This window comes from Stigmatopora argus, chromosome 1, assembly GCF_051989625.1.
Source record: "Stigmatopora argus isolate UIUO_Sarg chromosome 1, RoL_Sarg_1.0, whole genome shotgun sequence".
Taxonomy (NCBI): Eukaryota; Metazoa; Chordata; class Actinopteri; order Syngnathiformes; family Syngnathidae; genus Stigmatopora; species Stigmatopora argus.
This window is the reverse complement of record NC_135387.1, coordinates 22431682-22453565: the sequence shown is the minus strand read 5'-3', so window position 1 is coordinate 22453565 and position 21884 is coordinate 22431682. Positions and strand designations below refer to the sequence as shown.

General features: G+C 40.1%; 2 protein-coding genes across 7 annotated transcripts in view; both read right to left on the bottom strand.

The window, feature by feature from the left end:
- The window catches only part of LOC144081982 (IQ motif and SEC7 domain-containing protein 1-like), a 45111-nt gene extending 28431 nt beyond the window's left edge, over positions 1-16680 (bottom strand). For 4 of the 6 annotated variants that reach the window (XM_077608624.1, XM_077608658.1, XM_077608655.1 and 1 more), the window contains exons 1-3: positions 16475-16680; positions 13807-14799; positions 11883-13627 (exon numbers count right to left, since the gene is read on the bottom strand). In XM_077608624.1, the coding sequence (XP_077464750.1) occupies positions 11883-12508 (626 nt within the window). In that variant the 5' untranslated portion in view covers positions 12509-13627; positions 13807-14799; positions 16475-16680. The remainder of the gene's footprint in view (positions 1-11882; positions 13628-13806; positions 14800-16474) is intronic. The other 2 variants (XM_077608646.1, XM_077608635.1) reach the window with 2 other exon arrangements.
- A 3620-nt stretch (positions 16681-20300) lies between these two features.
- Positions 20301-21586, bottom strand: LOC144076288 (snaclec 1-like). Its single transcript, XM_077604017.1, has 7 exons — positions 21550-21586; positions 21360-21422; positions 21234-21261; positions 21060-21145; positions 20773-20904; positions 20591-20684; positions 20301-20509 (listed from the first exon to the last, which is right to left on the bottom strand). The coding sequence occupies exons 2-7, from the start codon at positions 21420-21422 to the stop codon at positions 20439-20441; spliced, it is 474 nt and encodes a 157-aa protein (XP_077460143.1). The 5' UTR covers positions 21550-21586; the 3' UTR covers positions 20301-20438.
- Positions 21587-21884: the final 298 nt, after the last annotated feature.

The following is a 21884-nucleotide window of genomic DNA, read 5'->3' as shown; positions in this document are numbered from 1 at the left end:
AAAAAACATTTTAAAGCATATTTTTTTTATATATTCGTGCTAGCCAGTGTGTGTTAGCACCTCTCAATCTTGTGCTTGGCACACACAATAAACGGTCTATTTTGGTGAGCTGGTGAATATGTTAGCATGACAATGAATGACGCGAGAGGTTCTTATTGCAGTTGGAACGACTTCCTTGTGTTTGGCATTACCTCGCTGAGACTGTCGTGCTCTTTTTAGCAATGTGCATTTGAAGTGGAATCACAATATGGAAATCCAGTGACGTTAACAAGGCAGCTCAAATGATTTTTAAATTAAAAATATGCTGTGGGGTTTAATAGGATGCTAATTCATGGGCATGCTTACTATTAATCAACCTTGCTTGTTTGCTAATAGAAAGGGTCTTTGTTGTGATACTAATTTTAATCTCTACTCATTTAATAGTAATGTTAGAATAATTTCATTTCATTCTTTCACTGCACTGATTGTCACCATTTTGTTTTCATGGCAATGTTTATAAGACATCATTTCCTTTAAAATGTCTATTATTAACTTTATTTATATATTTTTTTCCGCTAAAAAAGGAAACCAACATTAAAAACAGTGTGCTAGTTGCAGCAGCTTGTCATTTGGCTTTAGTGCAAATGTAGAAAAATAGAAACATTAACGAGGTTCTAACAGCACATTTTGAAGGATTACTTCCATTCACCATTATCTGCACCGTCTAACCTGACAATGCTCGCAGGGGCTTTAAATTACATTGCGTTATGAAAATTTTCATCACAATACTGAACTCATGTTTGACACTAACATTTCATGTACTATTTGGCAGAAAATTGCGTGAGCGATAAGCGTGGTGTGAAATTAAAAAATGGAATCATGGGCAAATTAACAATTTTTTAATTTAAAAAATAATCAGGCAGCAGTAGCCGAGTTGGGCTGTACACAACGAAATGTACAGGGATTTGAGAGGACCCCTTAGAATGGTTCCCTGCACTCCTGACCTCACACCCTGTGACTTATTTTTATTTTTGCCAAGGTGTATTACACCTAGCGCAGTGGCCTGTCAAAGCACGAGGAAATAATTTGCACCCTTTGCAGTGAATATGGGGGAAAGATGCTGCAAAATGTTGGGGAAAGGGTCTAATGATACATCGAACTGGATTGATATTTTGTTTGCAAAACCATTGGTTACGATCCAAACAATTGAGATGCATAACACAGGCCAACATCTTCATCTTTTGGAAAATCCGTTTTGTAAAAGTGAATATTTTTCATGCAACAAAATTGAAAAAAAATAACAATTACCGTATTTTCACGACTACAAGGCACACCGCATTATAAGGCGCACCCTCAATGAATGACACTTTTTTTTTTTTTCATATATAAAGCTAAAGTCTATTTTGGAGAAAATTTAAGACTTTTAAGTGCGCCTTATAGTCGTGAAAATACGGTACCTGGTATTTCTATTTATTGCTTATTTGGATTGAATTGATTTAAGGTCCTTGAATTTGTTTGTGGCAGACTTTGTAATATCAGCAAATATCCTCTTGTAGTCCAAATAATTGACGTTCCATGGGGCGATATGCACATATGAATGTATAAAATATATATACATAAGTAAAACCTACGTTGATTTAAAAATAACTAAATAGGTATTGACATAAATAATCAGTTTAGGTCAATAATTTTTATTTACAATAAACCAACATAGGAATTCTTTAATTTTAGGATGGAAAAATGGCTAAATTATTGCATTAAATGTTATAAGAATTTTGGCAACTACTCTGTATGTTAGTTTAAAGAATGAGATTATGTCGCTGGCAAGGCATTGGTTGGTTAAGTTCGTTTTCAAAATTTTCAAATAAGATATTGGTATGTCTATTTCCGGTTGAACATAATCTTAATAGTAATTCAAGTAGAGGTACACATACTTATAATAATCTCTTCAATTGTTATAATATAATAATAAATAATAAACAAACAAAAAAAACCTGATCTCACTTGTTATTGGTTTTACATGCAATTAGCACCATGCTACAAATAAACCTCTAGATTTTTTCTGCATTAATTTCTTTTCATCCACAACTTTGCAAAGATTTTGTATGCCAATTAGATTGTCTTATTCTTGACACCTTTGTAATTGTGTCATAGAGTTTATCATATGTATCGTATAACACATATCACACAATTTTGTCTTGATGAGTGTTTGAATCCTATACATGAGTTAAAAATGTTTGTTCAATAACCCTGTGGATAGATAAACCAAAAATAGAGGAGAATGATGTGTAAATACTATTTGACCAACATTACACAATTTTGTTCTCAAACTAATGAAAGATAGTGTTTTCCGCAAATATTCTCAGTTTTAGAGTTAATGCCTGCAAAATCATTGCAAAAATCAAGGGCATTGCTAAAAATAGAAGGGAAAAGTTTAGGAATGATTAAAAAAAACACGTATTTAGGATCTTACACAGGTGAACTGACTAAACTGAACTGAGTAATTGGAATCAAATAAGTTTCATGATTGGGCTTGAGAGGAGCATCCATGTAAGGTTCAGGTTCACCACTTTGTGAACGACATCAAAAATGTGCAAAAACGTCGATCAGTGCGCAATTTCAAGGAATTTAAGGGTTTCATCACTTTCCTTCCACAGTGTCATCAAAATATTATGACACTTTGGAGAGATTTCTCCAACTCAACGTTAAAAGCAACAATAAATGCCTGTATTCCATTTCGAATGTACTAGAAGGTGATTGATGAAGGGTAAAATGACAACTTGATCAACTGAAATTGTACATCAAGCCAGAATAGGAAAGAAATCACCCTACAAAGCTTCAACAAGTAGCCATCAGTCAACAAAACCTATTTTGAGAGACTTGTCTATTAGTCAGTAGTATAGCTTGAAGCCAACTAATTGGTAACCACATTTTGTCCAGAAGTATTTTGCGAACATTGAGATCTCTATCATAATCTATCCTCAAGTATATAATAAATACATGTCAATCTGAAAAGCCACCCAAAAAACAAGCTGACAAACAGCCATTAATTTTCACTTTAGCTGTTAGTGAATTCACTAAGTAACTTCCTGTTCCATTGGAAAGACAATATACTCTAGCATATGTTTGCTACCACACAATGGCAAGCACTGATTGATCAATGGCTTCTTTATTGTTAAAACAAATATTTAGATGTTTTTGTCTGTTAAACCCTATTTAGTGTAAATAAATATACGGCGTCTTTGACGAAGGGGAACCTTTTAGAACCCAAAACCCATGAAAAACCTTTGGTCCAGCAAATTTGAGATTTTTTTTGGGTCCTTTTTCCAAAGAGTTTAAAAAGCAGTGGTTCCATACTTCTTTTATAACTTTTCTATGACACCAAGCGCCCATCTCCAACTTGAAGGTCCTTCATTCGATCCCTACCCCGATTTAAAACTCTTCCGAGCCGGCACGTGAATATTGAACTGTGGCTGCAGTCACATTCTTCTGATTGGTTGAATCTTTTTTGATTTCTATTTCTTCCTTGGGGTTCAATGGTATTTGGCAAAGCAACCAAATGCTGCGTTACTCCCTTTTGCAACTAGTCTGATTAGCAAGCATCATTGAATGAACGCCGCTTGTGGCCCACGACACAATATCCCAAATGGATGCTGAAGCTAAGCCGTGTGGCGGGCTAATGCTGTCAGCCCTCAGCTTCAGTAGCGTCTCTTGGGTTATTTTTGACAAAGAATGTTGGAGTGTTATATGCAAAATTTGCCCTCTAAATTGGCTTAGCACATTTTCAAATATGTAAGAAAAAATGCATTATTTCAACTTTTTGGGGAACATTTATGCCATTGGCCGACTGGTGTGAAGTCAGGGAACAGGGTCTACTCTATGAACTTAATTTAATAGTGTGCGTGTCTGTGTCTTTGCTGCCATGCTTTAATGTCATATGGATAAAGATTTTAATGTCCAATTAGATTTCAACTTCTATGTCTTGGCTTGTCAATGCAATTTACTCACATTTGGATTCCCAAGTCATGTGGAACACATATACATCAAAATAATATCTATTTTTCTTTTCTCCCATTTAACCGTCCTCTGATTTTTTGAGCTTGTTTCAACATTCAAGACAATTTATTTGCCTTCTCATAATAACAAAAACTAATTAGAAATGATGAAAAAAAGAGGATGGATTTTGTCAATGAATAATGATGACGTTTACTTCGGTCATTTTTTAAGGTACAGTAATAGATTGTGAACGGTTGTATTTGTTTAGTAGAGAAGTTTGGACTTTTTGGTGGTGATGTTTTTGAAGAGTAATGCTAAAATTATGATTTCTGCTTTAGGAATGATTGTATTCAGCCTCACATATATGAAATGCCTTAGACAATTGCACACGTTGTTGTATTGACTCTTTGTAACATCATTTGCGACATGGATTTCATGACTTGAATCCTCACTGTAGGCCCTCAAATAGTGAACCAGAGTTGGATGAAAGTTTCATGTTTGCATGAACATCAGACTAATTTTTGGAAGTTGACGATGACTGCGGAAGTGGTGCGTTGCAAAAGTGATTGATTGTTTGGGGCAACAAAATGTTTCTTCTGTATTCTTTTTGGGAATCAACAGACTACATGATCATGATAAAATCAAAATCCATTTACAAAGTACACACATTTGGCTCCAAGCAAGAAGTCTCACATGTCGTTGCCGTATCTGCTGTTGACTAACGGAAGCGTCTGGACACAGACCCATTGCCGCATTTTAGCTGAGCAATCTTTGTTTATCATTTTTTTTCCCAGACAGCAAATGCTTTAGTTGTCTTAATCCTCTGTCCTTTTCCCTCCACAGTTTGGAGCGTCGACTGTTCGTATGCAATGTTTCAAACACAAAAATGAGATTAGCTTGTTGTTATCTCGCCATTAGCTCAGAGCAACAGTCACTGTGAGCGTCAGTGGGACAATACTTGAGTTGTAAATGTAAGTTGCTCTTTGACAGAAAAACTGCTCATGGCTTTAACTCCAAAAGAAGTTGAGCAGTCGAGTAGTTTTCTTCTCCGCCAGGGAGGCTCCACTTTCCACATTTTCATCGCTTCTATACTCAAAAGTGACCATGGGCTAAACGCCATTCTCCATCAGCAGTTAAGTCGGGCAGCGGGACGTTGTTGGGTGAGGGGCGAGGGATTGGTGGTCGTACGAGGTTTGGCGTTGGTTGCACCTGGTTACCTAGAGGAGGGGCTACTGCACTCGGAGGCGGGGCAACAGAACTGATGGGCGATGTCATCATCTTCCTCCTCTCTGAGAGACGGACGGACGTAAAGACAGACGGAGACAGAAGAGAAAGATAGAAAGAGATATAGGGAAAAAAACAAAAAGGTAGCAGAAGAGAAATAAGAAAGGATGGAGAGAAAATAACAGAGTGGAAAATAAAAAAATGAAAGAGGAAACAAGAAAAAGGAAAACAGATCGAAATAAGAAATGAAAGTAAAAAAGGAAAGAATGGAAAAAATTGAAATGAGGGAACAAAGGACGACAACAGAGAGAAAGAGAGAGACATCGGAAGAGAAAAAGGGAAAATAGCAAGAACGGGACCAAAAGAGAAAATGGGAGAGAGTGAGAAAAAGAAAAAGAGTGAGAGAAAGAAGGAAAAAAAGGAAATGTCAGTGAGGACATACAAAGACCAGGATGTCCAGTGTGGGTGATGAAGGGTGAAGGGTGCAGGGTGGGTTCATAAGGGGACTCTTGGGGGAAAAATGAAGTCCTAAGGACAAAGTTTTTGTCTTTTCCTTGGAAAAATTGTTAAAAGACAAGAATGTTCCATTGGTGGTGGCGTTCCCAAAAACACTTAAAGTGCTTGTTGATAACAAGTGAAACTGGGCCTTAAAGCAAACTAACATGTCAATGGCCAATGAGGCCAACATGATTTGAAATGATAAAGCTAAACTGGGGCTCCATCTTATTGGATCGATAGCTTTGAATTTAGCTGTTACTGTTTGGTAAGAAACACACAAACAAAAATCCAGGTTATAGCTAATTGGACTAAATTCAAAGTAGTTTTATCTCCTACTAGAACTATTGAATGAGAAAAAGGTAACTTTGTTAATAATATAAATTTTGGTTGATATAAAGATAAAGTCATTTGTGGGTAAGTTAATGTAAGTTAGCTGCTTAAGTAGAGGTCAGTACTCTGAGTTCTCTAGTTTTCAAAAGTATTTATTGATCCTCCTGTATTTTTGGTTGCGAATGTAAAGCGGGAAAAAAAACAAGAACATTTGAACCTTTTTCAGCTAGCAGATTTTATTTCTCTTCTCATTTTTATTGTATCAAAGAAAAAAATAGTTTTAAGAATGGAATAAAATATGTTCCCTATCTTAAAAATAGCAACATATTACACGTGGGGTGTTATCATGTAGTGATGGACAAACTTATGTGCACAATGACCATATTTTTAAATGAAAATTATTGGCCACGTCTTTCATTAATGCACTATATAACAATATTTACAATAAATGCAACTATTTAATGAGATCAGAAAATTAATTCAATTTAAATTTCTACATTTGAGACAAAAAATGGTTTGATAAATGCAACAAGAGTAACTTGAGTGTTCTATCAGGTCTAATTTTTGGATTGGACATCCTGTAAATTGATCATCCCTGTTCTACGCTGAAGGCCTTGGATATCCCCCTTGTCGGTCTGTACTGGGAAGAGTGGACGCCATCAAGGGATGAGGTGGCTATTGTCGAAGGAAGGGAAGGAGGAATGGTAGTGGGGGAGGTAGGGGAGGGGTGACAGTGGCCCTTACCTTGCCTGCTCGTGATGCTTGTTGGCAGGGGGCAAGGCGCAGGGAGGCTTGGGCAGGCGGAGGCGCGCGGGGCAGCAGTACTGATGGTAGGAGGCGTGGCTGTTAGGAGGGAGGCTGGACGAGTAGAGAGAGGAGGAGGCGGAGGAGGAAGGAGTGGTGATGCTGGACGGACGACAAGAGGAAGTGGGGGCGCTAGAGAGACAGGAAGTGAGAAGGAGAGAGTGGACGAGAAGAGAAGAGAAGAGAAGAAAAGAGAATAGAAAAGAAGGAAAAATAAAGTCAAGAGGAGAACACAGAAAGATAGACGACAACAAAGACAACACAAAGGCACACAAACAAACACCATTAGCACAGTCAGAGCTTAGCACAGCTATAATGCAATCATTAGTCATATTAAAAGCATGAAGCACAGCTACTGGCTTAGCACACAATCACTAGCAAAAGCGGAGCCGTTGGAGCGCATTCTCCACCGTTAGCTGTGTGTGACTATGTTCACATTACACACACAGAGCAATTAGTAGCACGGCACGGTGAGCTGCGTGCATGAGAAAACAAACAGGCAGCTCGTGATTAGCACACAGTAAATCTGTTAGTAATAGTACTTGTTAGCTGTTAGCCTCACAGTGGTACATTTGCAGTGTTCAGGGAGAAGGAGGATGATGTGCATAAATTGATTGCCTTTTAGAAATGGGAGATAATATGACAGACTCCAGTCCATCTGTCAATTTTAAAAACTTTGACCGGACTTCTATTTAACCCTTGTAGCACCTGGAGACCACAAATTGGGATTTTAATTGCTTTTTACATTTTAATTATCAGTATATATTTCAATTGAAATGTTAGTGGGGGATGATGTCGTATCTTATCAGTCTCTAGTTCCAATGGGAATTTTTGCTTTCGGACATAGTAGTACTGGGCAAACGTTTGCTTCCTTGTTCGATAGATTGTGAGTTGCGGACTATCCATTGGTTGCTAGGATTGCTTGTGTAGTAGCATCCCAACAGCTCCAGATTGGTACCAGCTACCAGACCTGGTAGAATTTAAGGGTCTTGCCTGGGGACATTCGCTAGAGGGTGATATTGCTTCAGTCGGGTTTCAAACCCCAGGCCACCTGTGTACGAATCAGTGCCAGTAGGCACTGTACTATCTAGCTGATATATACTTCATGTCCAAATTCTCTCTCGCTCTCGTGCACACGCACACTGGGATCTCGGGGCTCGCCTTAGAGAGGTAATTCATCACATTGCTATTCATAGCGGCTAGCCTACTTTCTATGGGAGTGTCACACAACTCAAACTTACAATGGCGCAAAAACATAAAGTGCATAAAAGCAAAGAGCTACACACGCAAAAAATAAAAGCTTTCAAACAACATCCTTGTGCAGAGAGGGACTTGAGCCAATTGTGCATCAGCTTTAGCCGCAAGGTACTATTTCCGATTTGCTTGCGCTACAAAAAAGATGAGAAAGAAGTTCTTGGAATTATGTCACGAAAATCATACCGTATGGCAGATTAAATCTAGAAACCACATGTTTTCCTTAAGGACCTCCCTTGGATTCCTAAACAGTTAGTGGCTGGACTTACTGATCTGTCAGAAAGGGTTACTATACCATGGGAAATGATCCCATTTTTTATGAATGAGAAGAAAAATGATTGCTGGAATTTCTTGCATACTCAATCATCAATCATTTGCAGAGTGCACATAGGCAAACAATCTATCACGCTCACAATCAAACCTACAGAGAGTTGAACCACAAAGTTTCCGCTCATAAACCACATGAGGTTAGGGAAGCTCAGTTTAAGTACCACAAACGTAGGGAATCTATTCTGGATAGACGTGCCAGCTTCAGCTCCACCACGAGGGCGTGGGTTTTAACGACTAACATGCGTGGTCAACTAGCGGCGCTTTGGGAATTTTCTCTTAGAAGGCGCAATAATGTAAGCTCGCCAAGAAGAAGCGCTAGCTGGCGGCCATGTTCACGTTCCCGCTGATCTGCACGAGCCTCCTGAACTGTTTCCATGACAACTACCCACATCAGCACCAGCCGCCTTTGTGTCTAATTTGAATGTTGCCTAATAGAAGACACACTGTGTGTGTGTGAGGAGGTGGAGTACAGAAAGATGTGTACTTGTGTCGTATTTAGAAGTAAGCTGCAAGTGAGAAAGAGAAAGCAGAAAAGGCCTCCACCAGGATGTTTTATGTTAAATAGACTTTTAAGTGTTTTTACTCAAATAACTATCTCTGGAGTACATACAGAATACATTTCACGTTTGGCAATGTCTTCTTGGCCAAATACTGCCATGCAGCAAGTTTATAGTTTGTGAAAATGAAAGAAACTATACAAACCTAGTATATTGCAGACATTTTTGTAAATGCTACACAACCTTAGTGAGGAGAAGTTGTACAGAAGACTAAATTGATATTTCAAATCTGTCAAATTCACCTGTTTTAAAAGAATTTTGCATAGGTAAGACATTTTGGGAGAACACCATATTACTATTATAACATCCAACGTGGGGAGACAGCGATGAAACTAGTAATCTAATGCTCAGAATTTTTAGCATGTCCCCACTCTTTCTGCCTATTCTCCTTCTCACACGAACGTAGCCAACTTTGTTGGCATCCATACAATTCTCAGATGTACCGCCATGGAAATATCACACCAAGAATTATTTTGTTTAATGCTGGCATCATAAATACGCACACTGTAAACGGACCATAAATATCAGAAGGTGCCCACGGCAAGAAGAACTGCCAACCTCCAGCCAACTGTCGCATAGTCTGTACAGAGGTGCGGACAATCCAATGCGTGTGTCACATGATGCAATGCAACAGTTGTCGTGTTGGTGTAGGATACACGTTTGCTGGAGTATAAATAGACCTTATTAGGCTACAACTCCCAGTGTCAGATCTCTTACCGAGGTAGGAAATCTATTTGTTTTCCTATTTTCTTTGTATTGGGAATGGAGCAGAGGAAACCCATTAGACTAGGTGCCAGAGAGGCTCTGACCAATTCAACAGGAACCGTCCCAGATTTACATCCACATGACCAGACGGCAAATTCGATCTCCGTTTTAGCGGTGCGAAAGCTAACACAGACACTTCCTTGGCACGATGCTACGGATTTAGCTCATGTTGTTTATAGAGTGTACGGGCAAAAACAAACCCTAATCCACAGATGGACCTCTGGCAAAATTAACATTCTAAATTGATTGACATTTACAGTGGAGCTCCGATCCTGACCTACTGCCTCGGTCTCGTGGGACAAACATCTTTTTACATAAGTGAAGTGTGAAGGCCTATACATAGGATTCATTTTAAAAAAGTCCTTAGCCTCTCCTGCAATTTTCGAATGGATGAGTGTCACGATATGAAGCTAGCTGCTGATCTTAGGAGAGACACATGAGCACACGCCTGACCAAGGTAGCTTGACCTGATCTAATAGGATGTGGAGTAATTAATATTACTATTTTAAGTAAAACAAATACACACAAAACATGGCCTGGAACAAGATGGGAAAACATGACAGAAAATTAGCTTCTTCAGCTGGAGAGGACGATGACAAAGAAGACATCTGAATGAGTCACGGCCGCATTTCAGCCGCCTGGGAGAAGCCAGCCACGCTTGTCAGCATTCGCGAGTGTCGCGCACGCTTAGCGCATGTGCACAAGTGGCCTCCCTCCAGCGGGGGCCTGTAGTTGCCTAGCAACAGAAGGCGCCATGACCAGTTCTTGGTGTCAGACTCTATAAGAAAGGAGGTGCCGGCAATTCGCACGGGACAACGCTCACTTCCGGATGGGGTGCTATGAAAGAGTGTTGCCAGGCAACTAAGCTATGACTGCAACCAACGACTGCGTTCTAATGTCCGACAGTCCTCACACTGGGCATGCTGTTCAGTCATTTGCAACCACGTCGCAACACGTTTGTGTGCGGTCAGGGATCAACAAGTGTTGTGTGGGAAATTATCCATTTTCACTTATTAGTTATAAAAAGATCACTGTGGTCCCCGCCACATATTGTCAGATGGCTTTTGACGAATTCACCCATTTCTGTTTTCTGTTTCTTCTGTAACATTCCTGAATGCAGCCCGAAATTGTCAGGCAGCATGGCCAGTGTCAGAGAAGTACCTAAGTTTAGCCATTCTTTGTAAAAGTTGCATAGTCTCTGCTTCATTTATTTGAAGATGAATGTCCCAGATTTTACATTTAGTAAGTATATTTGTGAGAAAATAGAAGATGCTTACGACTCCGACATGTTTTTGACAGTATTGTATTTCTCTTCGGTTGTGTGCCACTTAAGTTATTAGTTTGTCTTGGTTCAATTCAGGGTGGGAAACAGAATCCAGTCTTACACTTCACCCATTTTCCATAATCATTACAAAAAAAAAAGAATAAGTAAAGTGCATTTCCTTTGAATGCACTTTACAATCGGCTCTTTTGAGTAGTGGCAAAGTACTGTTTGATTTCTATTGACAAACATATTTCTGACTTTGAGAAATGTTTAGCTTTCCATTTATGTTAAATAAGTAGCTATTAAAGTCAAACTGGCTTGCCAGCCTGACATCTTCCATGTTGCTTATTGGCGAAACAGAAAAATTACACCACCATGTGGCCCTGACTGTTGAGTTTTTAAATATATTTTTTTACTGACTATATTATGATAATATACATAGAATTATATCAAGAAAACATGTTATCTTGAATGGGTGTTTGTAATTTGAGCTGTTGTATATTCACCTGGGCAGGTTTTTTTTTGGCGTGATTGTGATGGAAACTGTCTTTCGGTGTGCTTTCCTGTTCTTGAATGCCTGTTCGTCTTTTGTGTGTGCCCTGCTACTGGCTGGTGAACAGTACACCTTTCCCATGAATTCAGTTCTACTCAATGTTATCCATATTGCATTTTTATACACTGCAGCTCTTTAGGAGCAAAATACTGCGCTTACATCTATAGATATAAATTTAGAAACTGAATAGAAAATATCCTTTCATTCTTTATTGCTTTTTTTAAAAATAGAAAACTATCATGGCGCTTTTAACCTTTGCTTAAAAGCCAAAATGACTTAATTTGTGTTTGTTCTGGTGCGTCTCTTAAAAACTGAAGAGGTTACTTACGCTTTGTGATGGTGCATCGTGTGGGCGTGGTGGTTGTTGGCGGCGTTGCTCTTGTGCAGGCGCTCCAGGCGATCCTTCTCCTTCTCCACAAAGTTGGTGTTGGTTCCAGTGCTGGTAGACGCAGCCCGGCTTAGACGACTATGCCCTCGAGGCTGCTCCCGGGGTAGAATGGGAGGTGGCGGTGGGGGAGGAGCTGGCGTGGGCACCTGCGATGTGGGGGGCATTACAGGAGCGTGGACTGCCGAGGTGCTGTTGTAGTGATGGTGCTGGTGGTTGTGGCTGGTATTGAGCGGGATGGAGGTGGGTGGCTTGTTGTGGTGGAGGTTGTGGTTCTTACTGGATACAGAGGAGAACTGAGTGGGAGGCGGTGGGGGTGGAGGAGGAGGAAGACGAGGCTCCGGAGGATGGGCTGCTGGAGGCTGGGCAACTGGCTGGCGGTCCGAACGTAGGTCCTTGTTCTCTTGACTGAGGCGGTCTAACTGGATCTCAAGCTCGTCAATGCGCCGCCTCTGCGTTTCCAGAAGCTTCTGCTGGCTTTCAATGATGTTGTTGAGCTCAAGAAGATACTCCACCGCACGATTGGGGCTTTCAGGGCTTCCCTGGCCCTGACCTTGATTAGCCTCCATGGCTAGCAGCTAACTTGGTGTCAAAATAAAGACGGGACTACAAAGCAACCAGGGAGAGAAGCTAAAAAAATGACTTCCTACCTGAAGTCCTGGGTGCATCTAAACCACTACACCACTACCAACTCAACTAAGCCCTGCCCTCCCCCCCCACCAGCAGAGAGTGGGGGGGAGAGGACCGGTTCTTCTTCAAGATCTGTTATCACGATCAAGATGGGTCTGGCATTCTCTGGTGCTGATCGGAAGACTTGGCAGACTCATGGAGCATTTACCGCTTAAGTCCGTATTCCCTAATAGCTTTGACATCCACAAAGCACGAATGCTCAACAGCCATATTGGGGAAAAGGGAGGATCAAGTCAAGTAGCGGTGGATTTAATGCCAAGTCAAGTCGATGTCTGATCAATCAATCACTTGTATCCACAGTATGGATTCAGAGTAGCTTTCCTTAGACGTGTCATCAAGATCAAATGTCATTATTGCACCATCCCATTCAAAGACCACCAAAAACAGCGGGCTAAAACAAACAAAACAGCCTTGAGCAGCTCCGGGAAGTCTTGCAGGATCCAGAGAACTCCTGGATAAGGAGTCTTCTCAATCATTCATCCCCTTACCAGCAGAAACACTGGCCATGTTCCTCTTTTGGAAATCTAGAATGAAGAAAATGTGGGCTTTTTCCCAGCACAAAGTTCACCAGGAGAGCACCTAATCCCACAGTTTCTGCAAGTATATGTTCTTCCGGTGTCGTGTCTGGGATACTCCTTCCAGATCCATCTTGATAACACGTGTCCGTTCCATGAAAAACAAGTGGAGAACATGAAGAGATGAAGACTGGGGGATCCTCATAAACATTACGTCCTTCAATCCTGCTTGTCCAATCTTTCACTCTAAAAGTGCTACTTTGTGGTGAGACCCCACCATGATGACTAAAGTTTATACCGTTTTATGACCACAATGCAACCACATTCCAGTAGGACAAAGCATACAGTAAGAATCACAATTTTGACTATCATCTCACACAGTCAACTTCAGAAATTCCACCGCATACGGCAAACCAGATTGAACAAGATGTTTCTTTGCTCACGATTTGTCCATTTGACAAACGGACTTCCATACCTGTCAACCTCTGCCGATAACTGCCCTTATAAATGATTATGATTCCCCTTACAAACCCCCAAAAAACCTTACAAACACCGTACGAGTACGGTGTTTGTAAGGTTTTTTGGGGGTTTGTAAGGGGAATCATAATCATTTATAAGGGCAGTTATCGGCAGAGGTTGACAGGTATGGACTTCCTGTTTACACATATGACCAGACGAGGAGTAGCCAGTGTGAAAACGGTCTGCGGTTATTTTGACCTATCGGATTTGGAGAGCTTCTTCCAAGCGCAATTCCGTTGCTGGATTTTGTGAAACCGTATTTTTTTTCATTTGCCTGCTGTTCAATGTTCGGAGTGTATTTCGGAATGCATCTGGGACATCGGCCCTCATGATTTTGTTCATGCCTTCTGTTACAGTTTAGCACATGTTTACAGATTTTCATATTGAATCATGAAACTAGTGTCGCAAGCTGATTTATTTCCAACTTTTCTGGAGTGATATTGAGGGGAGAGGACCATTCGTGAACCTCAACAATTTGGGCTATTGAGGTCCTCGTTTTGCAGGACTGAATGAACCGACAAGTGTTACATGAAAAGACTTACCTCCCAGGCACAAGCCGTCATGTCCCTCAGACAACTCCAACCATACGTGAGAAAACTGAGCCACCAAGTTGTGATTTGGTAGTTGACCGAAATAATCCCTAAGGCAAACCTTCTTCCTGTTTACACCCTTGTGACCAATCAAAGAGGTGAGTGATGTCGCGTGGTTTATAGCTAGCTGCTCTTTCTTTCTTGGTGATCTTTATCTCTGCGGTGGATAAAGCGCGTTTTCCTCGACGCGCACGCGCGTGTAGGTGGTTACGCCGCTTCTAACGCAGCCTTATTTAAGCACTCGTGCAGCAACTGCAAAATGTCGCATGCTCTAGTACACACGGCACGGCGGAGAACGCGCATCCCTCACGTATGTCAGGTCTGGTCACGACGAGAAAAGGACGCGAGAACGTGACGGCTATGACTAAGAGAAATATTAGGATAATTATTGATGATGCTCACGTGCTACGGCTGTTGGTGCTGTATCCTTCCTGATGGGCTTCAAGTCTGCTCCTCTTCCTCACTCATCATCACCCTGCTCCTCATCATCATTCCTCTGCGCCGCTGCTGCAGTGCTGACAAAAAAAGCATTCCTCCTCCAGCGTGCTGATAAAGAGGAGGGAGAGAAGGAGGAGGAGGTGCTGACTACAGACTGAATGCCAGCTGGGAAACACACGAGGACGCGCTCTCGTGAAGCCAAAGAGTGAGCATCGCAACATGCACTGCGGAAGAGCGCTAACATGTGCTACATCCGGACTTTTTATCTAAATTCATGGGAATACCATACAATATTCTTTGGAAAAATATTTCACATTTGCCAATAATAAAGAGTGCTCCCACATTTCTGGTGTACGTATTCGAAAAATTACATTCATTATTATGTACACATTTAATCCGGTCATTAAAAAAATACATTAAATGAAGCGAAAAAAAGGAAAGGTTGTTTTTGTTTTATTTTATTTTTTAATGCATTTTGGGCGATTTCGATTCAACTGTGATTAACTAATCAATATATTGATCAGATGGATGTATTGTTACATCCCTATTAAATATGCCCATCGACATGTTTTTTCACCTGCTGGGGTATGCACCCGTATTGCCATAAATTATTTTAGCCAATTTGGGTTTTATTGAACCAATTGGAATAAAACATCGGTTCTTGTATTGAACAATCATAATAGAATGAATTGACCAAAATTGTCCCTAAAGAAACATCCTTCATTATACGTAGTTTTAAATGAAATGTGGGGCTGGTGGCCGAGTGGATAGCATGTCGGCCTCACACTTCTGAGATCGAGGGTTCAATCCCATGTTCAGACCTTCGTGCGTGGAGTTTGTATGTTCTCCTTGGGTTTGTGTGGGTTTTCTCCGGGGACTCTTGTTTGCACCCACGTCCCCAAAACATACTTGATAGGCTGGTTAAACACTAAGTTGCCCCAAAGTAACGAGTGTGAACATGAATGGTTGTCCGTCTCCTTGTGCCCTGCGATTTGCTGGCAACAGAACGTGCAACCTATCCTATCTTGCTTTAAATCAATCTGGGGGGTGTCTTCATGTGGCCGTCTCCATCAAAGGTGTCAATTCAAATAAACCTCCTTTCCAAAGTAGTGCACCAGTCACGATTTGTTTGTGTGTGTTTTTGTTTGCTCCGAATGTGTTCTTGTCTTGTTGCCTGCTGGACCTGATTCCACTGTCCAAGTGTCTTTTGGCAAGAGATTCAACCATAGGCATGGCATAACAATTAATAGGCTCACTAAACAATTGACTGAAATGTTGAAATTAAAACAAAAAATATATCAATGGTTAAATATTTTATAAGAAAAACATCAACAAGTTAAAACAACAACAACAACAACAACAACCTATTGATGGATCAAACGAAACTGCAAATGATAATAACAACTCAATAACAGTGAGTAAAAAAGAAAAATACAAATGCCAATGTACCGCACCATTAGAGAAAGCAAATAAACGAAGATTAGAAAAGCAACCTGACCGAATCTAATTGATTAAGACGGTGGTACCAAATCTTTTGAGTGTTTAAGCGCACGCGTACTGCAGTTCTCTGTGTGATGGCACATAGCCGTCAACCTTCTGAGCCCACAAATAAATAGCATTTCAATAATAATGATAATGACTGTTGGCATTGGAATTGCAATAGCGATCCTTATGTTCTACAGATAAATAAATCCAACAGTAGTACAAACATCACTGTGATGTGTTTGTGCGTGTACGTGTGTCGAGATGTGTGTGTGTGTGTGCCTGTGTATGAAACACTCACTGATGATGAAGACGATTCATTTCAGCAGCTTCGTAGCGGCACTTCTCTTTGGCGTGTCCACCTCTATGATGATAAAGAAAATGAAAAAGAAGACAACTGCCTCCATCCTCCTCCTCATCAGCTCACAGAGAGGTTGGCTGCGTCGGACAGCTCAAAGATCCTCTTGTGCTAGTAGAGATTTTACCTTCCGCACGGAAAGATGGGTGATGCTGGCGCTCTGCAGAGTAGCTTGTAACGTAATAATGACGATGGCAATTTAGAATACTATATTGCTCGTATAAGGATGGGGGTAATAATAATAACAATGAAAATATATTTCAAAACATTTTTATTTATTCGTCATTTTATAATCATAACTGCCAGTAGTACATCATAACTACTATCACTACCGTGAATATTATAAGGAAGTAAAAAGTCTTAATACCCTTTCTAATATACAGGGCAACTGATCAGATCATCAGAGTGAGTGCTCATTTTATTTAGCCGCTCTCTGATTTCTCTCATTATTCTCCATCCTTCTATACTTCTCCTTGCCAGCTCTTCCTATGCTTGCACGTTCATACACACACATCCATGCACACACACACAGATGTATTTACAGTATTATTGATTTACAGCAAGGTAGGTTGCACTTCCTGAAAAGATCTTGGGTCCCTAATGAATACATCCTTATGAAAGAATTTGGGCATTCATTTCCCGTACTGCTTGTCCTCACAAGGTTCGCGGGGGGTGCTAGAGCCAGCCATGTGTACAGCACATGTGGGACAATCGGACTGGTTGTCAGTTAATCGCAGGCACAAGAAGACGGACAAACATTCATGTTCACACTTGGGCCAATTTGGAGTTTTCAACCAGCCGACCACGCATGTCTTTTTTCTTTTTTTGTAATGTGGGAGGAAAACGACGTACCCGTAGAAAACCCACACAGGCCAGAGGAGAACATGCAAACTGCACACAGAAAGGACGGAACCCAGGGATTTGACCCTCAATCTCAGAACTGTGAAGCAGACATGTTAACTACTTTTAGACTGTGCATAAATTGAATTTTTTTCTCCTAACAAGATACCACAGATAAATGTGTTAAATATGCAGGTGTCCGTCAGAGAGATGACCATAAAAGATCTATTAACTAATGAGGAAACTGCGTTTCATTTGTAATATTTAAGTATTGCACAGTTAATAATGTAAACCGTGTGAAGCCTTTGGGGATCTTTTGGTGATTTAGGCCTCTATATATATAAACTTTACTGTGTTTGTCTATGCAAAAACCGCATTAAGACACACGATGGCAGTAAAACTCTCTGCAGTCATGGGAGAGGAGACTAGCTCAGAAAAAATGCTTTTTGCTACACTTATTTTAATGACACGGATCGTCAACTTTCACAGCGAGAAATGAAAACAATCATACATACACTGCTACGATTTCAACAATTTCTGCAAAACGACATTTGAACATTTTAAATGATGCCCTGAAGACTCCTCCATCAGTGAAACTCTCTTCCAGTATAACACGTTGCTAAAATTATGGAGCCGACTTCTTCAGTTCTGCAATAATTGGGGCACTATCTTAACAGGGCGGCCGTCCTCGGCCTCGCCCAGGAGGCCCCACCCAAGGTTCAGTTGTGAGCCTCCACATACATTGTGATTAGGGTGGGTGCCATATCACCCATGGCTAAAACTGGGCCTGCTCACAATCCTGAGAGGTGGACTGAATTCCAGGCTCCGGCATCTGCTTGCGGCGTTTACATTTTTGTTGTCTTCATGCTTGGAATTCACTGTACAGCAGTCACTCCCACTCCTCCCCTTTAAAACGTAAAAACATCTTGGCACTGAGGGACTGGATTTTGTTGATGTAGAAATACTTCTTTGCCATGGACTAAATTGAAAATCCAAAAGAGCTGACACACAGTCGGTTACAGATTGTTTGCAAGGGAAAGAATGACAGTAACCCCCTGTCTTTAGAGTCTTTTCCTGGTAAGACCACCCACATACAGATTTTTAGGCATACCATTGAGCCACAGAAGGCTGATGTTTCCAAATATCTCTTCATAAGAGGCTTTCAGTTCATTCAGCTAATTTTAATTTTGAGTGTTTAAGGTTGATGTTGTTAAAACTTCTAAAATTGTCTCCTGACCACAAGCTCCTTATTTGTTGCGTAGACCGTCCAGAGTAGTATGAGAATTTTCAAATTTTCTTTAGCCTTCAAATTGTGGCCCCACGCCAGTGATCATGGATGATCCTCCGAACACTCTTGGTCACCAGGCGGGCACCTTTTTTGCTTCTACAATAACCGTCCACTGTCTCTTCACATTTAAAAAAAAAAATCAGTTCTCTTCAAATGCGGTTTTGGATGGTGATCTTATCGCAATGCTTTAAACCTGCCACTCAAACAAACATATAAGAAGCTCTCACATTAAAATTCATTTTATTCAGAAAAACACACAGAAAATCACGAAGTGATTGAAAGCATTTTTAACCCACCACTGTTATCAGTTTGATAAGAAAGTCCATTTTAAATTCAAACACAAAGAGACAGGAGGTGCCTACTGCTTCCACACAAGGCACCAACTAAGTCGATTTTCATTGTTATTTATCTAATTGGCTGGGATGGCAAAGCTAAAAACAACTATTACAATTAACCTTTCACAAAAGCATAACCCATCTCCCCGTAAATTGGCCATCCACAAAATGTTACATGACAAATAAAAAATGATAACGTTTACAGCGCTTATTAGGACGCTATGTTTATTTAAAAAGAGGAGACATTGCTTTAATATTAATGCATGGAACAAAGACACGAAGTTAACTGTTTATTTGGATTGGATTGGATTGGATTTATTCATCCCGTATTCGGGAAATTTCGTTGTTAGAGTAGCAAGTGGGTGAGGATGCAGAAATAGGAAAGGCATTTTAGACATAAATAGATAGGTAATAAGTAAGTTAATAAATAAATACATGAATAATAATAATAATAATAATCGGACATAGGCCCTGTCGTCATTATCAACAACAAAAAAGCCTACTTGTCATCACACCCAGAAACTGCGTGTGACGAAATTGGTGGTGCTTCTCCATAAGCTGTGATTACTCGGCAAAAGACCTAAATAAGTGATAGTTACGGAATCTTGTAATTTGGCATTCTGCTGTTATGGATACAGGTCGCTTACCTCTCACTGTCTTTCACTTACCTTCAGTCAGCTAGTAGGAGGCAGATCATCACCCAAACATCTTCATATTACCGCAAAAGGGAATGTGTGTTATGGTACCGCAAATTTAGAGTTCTGATGGATGTGGGGAAAAAACTGTCCTTAAGCCTATTTGTCCGTGCTTTGTGGGACCTATAGCGTCTGCCAGAGGGCAGCAGCTGGAACAGATTGTGACCAGGGTGGTAAGGGTCCCCTATGATGTTCCTGGCTCTGCTGAGGTAACGAGGGCTGGCAATGTCTTCCAGTGAGGGCAGAGAGCAGCCGACAATCCTCTGGGCAGTGTTAATCACTTTCTGCATGGCCTTTTTGTCAGCCGCCGTGCTTCCAGCGTACCACACTGTGATGCAGTACGCCAGGATATAAATATAAATATAAAAAAATATATATATAAATATAAATATATAAATAAATAAGCGTGTTGCTGATATATATATATATCGTGTATGCACACGTATGTATATATGTATATATATATATATATATATATATATATATATATATATATATATACACATCTACTTATATACATACGTGTGCATATACACACACACACACACATATATATATATATATATACATACATACATACACATACATGTAAGCACATATATACATACAGATAGCAGATAGATTTCTTTATTGATCAGATAGATGTTCTTCAAATTAAGCCATTTTTTAGCAATGAGGAAGAGTATAAAGATTCTACTATAGTTGGATATCATGATTCAGCAAACTGACATGACAACACGAGGCTGAGATTAGTGGTGGATATCTCTGATGCAAACGTAAGGGTGATCAGTGCTGCATTCCTCGTCATCCCACGAACCATCTGTAAGAAAAAAATGTTATTCATACATCTCTATATACCATATTATATCCTTACTCAACTTTTATCACTGATTTTACTTACCATCGTCGTCCATCTCTACACAGGGACCATTGCCTGTGTTGTCAAAGTTCTCGTAATCATTATCAGAGCCATCGGTCCATAGGAATGTTTCACTCTGGAAGACAAAGTCAAATTTTCCATGTGGCGAAAATCTTTCAATTGAACAAAAGTGACACGACTTGATCGGCGTGTTAATGTTTTACCTCAATTGCATCGCTCAATCCAATCCAAGCCGGATCATCATTACCAGCTGCTCTAATTAGTTCAAGGACAAATGCATTTTCCAGGTCATTATGAATGGAGACCATGTTTCCACCAAGAATGTTGCAGACGTTCTGATTGGAAGAAGAGTAAAAAGGTGCTTAACACACAATGTTTTCTACATTGGAACCATCATCGACTGAAAACAAATTAATCTAGGCTTGTATGAGCATTGAATAAATTGAAAACTACATTGCATTTTTTTTGTTTTTATTTAAGTGTTCCTTACCTCTGCATCTGCAAATTCTCTCGCATCTTCTTGATACTTGTAACAGTGGCAGTCCAACTGAGTCCAACCCGCAGGACAGCTATTTTCTGCAACCCAAACATTATGTTAGAAAAGGATGTGGCAATAGTGAATGGTGTCAAATGCAGAAAAAAAATCTTTTTTTAAACTACCTACCAACTTTTGGAGCGGTGGGCTTTGACCACTGTCGAGAAAAAAAAGGATGGTTAAAATGACTGGAGTAATAAAATCAAACACGATAGTAATTCTACATTTAAATCTACAGGTAAGAGTTTAACTTACAACTCCAGTCAGGAGCCCACTGATTCCACAAAGGAGGAAAACAGAGCGTAGACCAAACGCCATCTGCACAAAAAGCGCCAACATTAATAAATGTCACGTTTAAATAGCGTCAAAGTGAATCAGAAATGTCCGATGCCGCAAAAATCACTGAAAAGTTATTTTGGTAATTGCGCCGTGATGGTGTTCTTACCTTTGCAGTCGTAATGCTTGACAATAACGAACACTAAAAGCGATCCTTTTTATACATTTGAAGACGGTCTTGGAATTTCAAATTATTTGTCTGATGGATTGTTGTCTTGTCAAGTTTGGTAATTAGTTCCTCATTCTTGAGGAACAATTGAGGAAGTGTGTTTCTGTTTTCTTCAATCAGCCATAATAAGGAAAGAATGAACATATCATACTGGTTCTGCGAAGATGCTTTTAAAAAGATGATTAGTAGTTTGAATTCCTCTTCTGTATAATCAGACGGCGAGAATTAATAACAGGACTAGTTGCATACTAATCACTCACATGACAATGTTTAAT

What these genes read in the sequence shown, in the direction of transcription:
- LOC144076288 (XM_077604017.1), bottom strand. Translation starts at nt 21,422, where the DNA reads ATGGCGTTTGGTCTACGCTCTGTTTTCCTCCTTTGTGGAATCAGTGGG. An exon ending in GTGGGCTCCTGACTGGAGTT is followed by an intron (nt 21,262 to 21,359) that starts GTAAGTTAAACT and finishes TTTTCTCGACAG; the next exon opens with TGGTCAAAGCCCACCGCTCC. An exon ending in TGTAGAGATGGACGACGATG is followed by an intron (nt 20,510 to 20,590) that starts GTAAGTAAAATC and finishes TTTTTCTTACAG; the next exon opens with ATGGTTCGTGGGATGACGAG.